The following is a 6000-nucleotide window of genomic DNA, read 5'->3' as shown; positions in this document are numbered from 1 at the left end:
GAAGTTTGACATCCTTTCACCTAATTTCTCCTGCTGTCAGGTACATAGTGACATCAAATATGCAAGCTCATGGTAATATAACATACCGTTTAAATGAAATGTGTTCATTAAACTGGTGACATAGGCTTATCAGAACAGGAGGACTACTTTATTTCGGATATGTAGCTTCATTTGATACAAATTGCCAAAATGGCTAACTTGAATCACTCAGAAACATAGTCAGCTCGTAACCTACATTTTATTTTCCCTGTACTCTCTTTTATGAGTTAAAACTATTGACATCTGTCCACCGAAATTGAAATAATAATGAATATCCTTGCAGTAAAGCAATGTCAAACCAAAACAGATGCCTACATTGGGTCTGTACAATAAATGAGTGTTTTTAAACGAGCAGGGAATGCGAAACATATATATTTTCCAATAAATACATTAAATAAAATATTATATAACATTTGAACATCTAATGCATCGCAACACCAAAGGGCAACAGGTCACGGCCAGGTGTCACTGGATAATAAGACAGTGGTGAACGGCCACTTAATACATTTACTGAAGTACTTAAGAACAGTGTTGTGGTTCTATACCTGAGTATTTCCATTTTCTGCAGCTTCATGTTATAGACAGTGAACATTTGACTTACATTGCACTTGGACTATAACATCTCTAATGTTGATAGGCTGCCTTTTGTTTGTCATTTTATTTGTTTCTCTTTTGGTATTACTTTGATGGTCACTTATAGCCCAAATGTATCACTAAAGTGTTAAATAGTGAATATATGTTGGGATTATACATTACATTCCTGTTTTCATTCCTTGCTTTAAGATGTATTTAATAATAGTGTAATTCATTTAGATATAGGCCTATAGGCCTACTCTATTTTATGTGATGCAAAAGAAACTGATTTGAAATAGAAAAAGGGTCAATATTAAGGGATGATGTTTACAATTATTTATGACCCACAATTCTTTGTTCAATGAAAAAGACATACCCTGGGTCACGTGATATTATCACTGAGGCGGAAATTAAAGTTCAGTAGCGACAGCAGCACAGAGCAAAGCTGGAAAAGGTACGGGAAAGATGACATTTAAGCCAAATATATGAGTGTTTCGGTAGATATAGCTGTTCTGACATGAACCACGTAACTGTTAATGCGGTTCAGTTTGCTGTCAAATGATTAGAACAGCTTTTATTGTCATGTCCTTTTGTAAAATCCCCCTACAAAGCTCGCTCGCTAACAGTTAGCCTATTATTGGTAAAGCTAGCCAGAATTAGGCACATCTAACCGGATGTATTGAGACTTCCCTTTCAAAACAAATGACAGTGGTTCGATAACTTGCATTGTGTGGTTAACAACATTGAATAGAGATACGTTATGCCATTTTTCTTCAGTAAATAATCTCCCCAAATGTACATGTGTGGTTACTTGTGTGATATTTCATAGTTTTAACATCCAGCATCATCGTCTCTTGAGTTGTAGTTTGAAAAACTCAACAGGAAGTCAATATTTTCTTTTCCCCGTTTGACGGTGGTGAATAGGAATGCCTTGATCATCTTCCGTGTTTGTGTTTAGTGCGCAGCAGCTAAGGGTATTTAAATACGTAGACAATGAAAACTGTGTAGCAGGGAGAGTTGGATTGTTATTAGTCTGTATGAAGTTGAGCCAGAATCCACTGACTAACGGATTAAGCTAACGCTGCGTAGCCGGTAAGCTTATTTCGCTAGGTTGACGGGAGATGTTGTGCGCTTTTGTTGTCATTGCTTTGATCTAATGTAACAGCCCGGAGACAACTCTCAGGTGTGCATTTAGTTGATCATACATTACCTAATGGTTTGATTGTATTATGGCCAGGTCCCATCTGACCATGCATCTCTTGGTTTGGTCTGGTCTCAGGCTGAGATGCCAGCAGCTGTCACCTTGGTGGGGCAGCGAGTAACGTTACACTGAAAACAAGATCAGATCCCCTCCACAAACCCGTCTTAATGTTATTGTATTGTCTTAATATACACAGTGAAGATCAGCATTAACCAAAGCTCCACACTAGATCTCAGCTCTGCTGCATGTTGTCCTTGTGTGCAGTCCTCTTTGCATTCAACCAGCAGGCTCCATCTCTGACTTTGCTCAAGGTGATGCTGCCAGGGTCTAATGAAAGTGCTGGCACTATAATGGGGGAATCACTGTCCTGCCTTTATTGAAATGTCTCGTATCAGGCTGATAAATACACCTGTATAATGTAAGTTTTACTCTTTACATTGCATTTGATATGGAGGCAATCAAAATGTAACAAAGTAATCAGATAACATTAGTTTTGTATTTTGATACTCAGATTAGGTTATTAATTACATCTATAGTAGCTGCTCAATATAACTGTACGTTTTAGTCTAAAGTGTTGTTTTACATTTTGAAAGTGTGTGTGTGTGTGTGTGTGTGTGTGTGTGTGTGTGTGTGTGTGTGTGTGTGTGTGTGTGTGTGTGTGTGTGTGTGTGTGTGTGTGTGTGTGTGTGTGTGTGTGTGTGTGTGTGTGTGTGTGTGTGTGTGTGTGTGTGTGTGTGTGTGTGTGTGTGTGTGTGTGTTTTTCAGAGCTGTGGGGTCATGGCAGCTGCCAGCGTGAGCAGACCTGGCGGGGCCCAGACCACAGAAAAGTGTCAGTTGATCTTAAAAGGTAATGATCTGTTTACTGTTCACTCAATGACTAACTGGGACATTATACAATAAATGGTCTGGCATGGCTTCCAAATCAAAGGCAGAACAGGAGCATGGCCCTTACTGCAGTGCATCAAACATGTGTGTTTTATCTCAGAAATTGGGTACAAAAGTGTCTATGTTTTTCATTCCTGTCTTTATTCATGGTGGCAGCACATTAGGCAGTAGGATGTTATCTGTCCTGTCCATCCAGCATAACATGAAAACACCCTCTCTATGGCACACCAACTTATAAAGCCTTTTATTTATATTTTAGGTACTTCCTTTTTGAAAACTATGGGTCAACCTGACAATTTAAGGACTGCATTTATCCTCTCAGTTTTTCAATAAAAACTGCTGTTCATAGGGACAGAACGTGTCGGATAAATATACACTTGTATATGTTGTGTTTTGGCTTTTGATCATTGTTTAATGACTTGTGGAAATCTATTCTAGTAGACCTCACCAATGGAATTATGATCAGTAGAAATGGCCATGTCATGGGACCTTTAACGCTGTGTGATTAAAAGAATAAACACAAATAGCAGGATGGGCACACATATTTGCTATATCTTGCCCCACTGAAAAGGCACTACACCGATACTGTTAAAATATTGGCATAGTTCATCCCTGTGCTGCTTCGCTCGAGCTGTAGCATGTAGCTATTTGTTGTTTGTATATATCACGCAGTCTGTCTTCCGGTTGCCTCTTTTGAATGACGAATACACACTACCGCCGCCTGCTGGTAAGGAGAGTTATTGCCACTCGCGTGTAAATGCTACTTGGCCGTCGGCTTAAGTCTTTGCGGTGTGTTCCATGCGACTTTTTGGCCGAGACGCAGGAGACGTGAGGCGACACAACAGTCGGGTCCGTCGGGACGTGTTCTTTGGTGTCAGTTTGGTGTGTCAGGGCCTTAACACAAACCACTACACTGAGAAAATGAATTAAAAAAAGAAAGGAAAATCAGTATACGTACTTATACTGGGATATTAATTATGCATGATATGCCGATGTTTGGTTAAAGGTCACATGTCATGGCCATTTCCACTGATCATAATTCCATTGTTGAGGTATACTAAAATAGAAAAATACTGTGCAATTTTCAAAACTCACATTGGTTTCGCATACAGTATCTCTGTAAAGTGTGTATTCAGCAGTATTCACTTTCTCCACTAAACGGCTCGCTGCAGCTCCGGAAGAATCAAATGGATGATGACGTCATGATGACGTTTCACCAACGAGGCGTTTTGGGGAGGTATTTTCTGTTTTAGAGTTGTACTCGCTACAGGGTGTACTTTGAGGGTTTTGACTCTGCACACCGTTTACATGCAGAAAAACCTTCATAACACACAAGGGGACGGGTAATAACCGGAAAAGCATGACATGTCACCTTTAACAATCAGTTAGCATAGCATTAGCAGTCTCTGTCCGGATGATTCTATAGGGGTCTTTGCCTGTAGATCCGAAGGTCCTGTATCCACCCGTACTTTTACCCCGTACTCTAAATAGTTAATATTTTTTAATTACACACAGGTGTACACACCAACTCTAAACACCAGAGAGGACTGACATTAGTAACAGTGATCAATCTGTTATTTCCTTAATTCATACAGACAGATGTCATTAATGAACTTTTTTTTTAAATAACGCTCCTCTGTTTCTGCCTAGAGCTTCTCTTTGTAATGGCATTTATAATAATTTCATACTTTATTCATTTCGGATGCAAAACCGCTGACGGATGACTTGGGAACGCTCATATATATTGATGGCTGCTGCTGTTGCCATGGACACCATCCTCCACAAATGGCAGCCCCAGAATGCACAGCGTTTCCCATTCCTTATTGGCAACAGAAGCACGCCTATAGGCGCATTCACACCGGAGTACTTTTACCCCGTACTTTTACCCCGTACTTTTCCCGTTTAGTTCCGTTAGTACCCCTAGTGTCGCGTTCACATCAAAAAGACTACTTAGTGCCGGGAACCTCCATTTTTAGTGCCTGCTAGAGAGGTGGTACAAAAAAACTACCAATTTCTATTGGCTGGGCGAATTGCAAACCACGCCCCGTAAAACTCTGAAAAGTTTTTTGAAGCCGCAGTTATATTTGCTGGCATTAGCATTCTTAGCATTAGCCCCGCGCACAAACGGAGAGAGAATAACTTATGGCAACACAAAAGAAAACATGGGAGCGCTGGAGATGAGGAGGTGTCGGCGTTCTGGCGAGTCCCAGCAGCTTCTACTGAAGCCAATCCCCAGCTCCGGGGACTTCGGGTGGCAGTATACGCCGTGAAGTGGTTTGCGGCCTGCCAGTAAACCCAACGCAGAAGAAGACGAAGTGACGTCAGTGGCTCATTTGCGTAATCTTCCCTCAGGGAGAAGTACTCCGGTTTGAACGTGATTGGTACTTAGTGCCCTGGGGTTATATGTGCCGGCACTAAGTACGGCAAAATACTTGGTGTGAAAGCGGCTTATGACACATTATGGCTCATGGCTCATAGGGACGGAGTGGCGCAGTGGGTTGTGCGTCGATCATCAGATCAAGGGTGGCGTTGGGGAACTCCAGTTCGAAACCCGCCCCCACCGCCACTGCGTCAGGCTGTTGTGTCCTTGGACAAGACACTTCACCTGAATTTGCTCCTGTGGGTACTGTCCACAGTACATGACCGTTACATATATGTAATGTGCATTTGTAAAGCGCTTTGAGCATCTGGAAAAAGCGCTATAATAAATGTAAGGAATTATTATTTTGAAGGATATGCAACCGCTGTTAATAAACTCTCTTTAGCAAGAATCGGCACAACAGTCAAGTCACTAAATGTCACCAGGGTGCACTATAGTGCAATCATCGTCGTTTAAGTACACCAGTAAGCTAATATTCATAAAGTACCACCAGGTCGATATAGTTAAACATTTTCACCAAACTTTTAGGTTTTAGGGTAAGGTTTTAAAACCAACTTTTACCCTTTTCATTGTATCGACATAACAGTTCCTGGTGTTAAATCATCCTTCATCTGTGTTTGTGGATATAAGTGATCTGTGGTTTTGCGCAGAATCAATTTGAAACTTTTTTTTTCTTTTTACTCTGAGAGTAGCTGTTCCACATTCACCAACTTGAGGAAACATGCGCAGGGTTTACTAAAAGCGCTGCATAAGCAAAACACTGAAAACACAGAAATGAAGGGTATCATCGATAGAGAGCAAAAGCCCTGGTTAGTTAAGTATCACTGGTGTAGTAATATTCCTCAAGTGAATTCATAAATTTAAGCATGAAACAGTTGCATTGATGTTTTTTTTGTCTGTCTCTCCTCAAAGACCTTTCCTA

General features: G+C 40.8%; 1 protein-coding gene across 4 annotated transcripts in view; it reads left to right on the top strand.

Moving 5' to 3' along the window:
* The first annotated feature begins 990 nt into the window (after positions 1-990).
* The window catches only part of wwp2 (WW domain containing E3 ubiquitin protein ligase 2), a 72295-nt gene continuing 67285 nt past the window's right edge, over positions 991-6000 (top strand). For 2 of the 4 annotated variants that reach the window (XM_079681871.1, XM_079681868.1), the window contains exons 1-2: positions 991-1066; positions 2579-2660. In XM_079681871.1, coding sequence (XP_079537997.1) covers positions 2591-2660 — 70 coding nt within the window. In that variant the 5' untranslated portion in view covers positions 991-1066; positions 2579-2590. Of the gene's footprint in view, positions 1067-1151; positions 1705-1749; positions 2232-2578; positions 2661-6000 lie in introns of those variants that run through there. The other 2 variants (XM_079681869.1, XM_079681870.1) reach the window with 2 other exon arrangements.

Source organism: Notothenia rossii (genome assembly GCF_949606895.1).
Source record: "Notothenia rossii genome assembly, chromosome: 5".
Taxonomy (NCBI): domain Eukaryota; kingdom Metazoa; phylum Chordata; class Actinopteri; order Perciformes; family Nototheniidae; genus Notothenia; species Notothenia rossii.
Note: the sequence above shows the minus strand (reverse complement) of the source record. Positions and strands in the feature narration are given on the sequence as shown.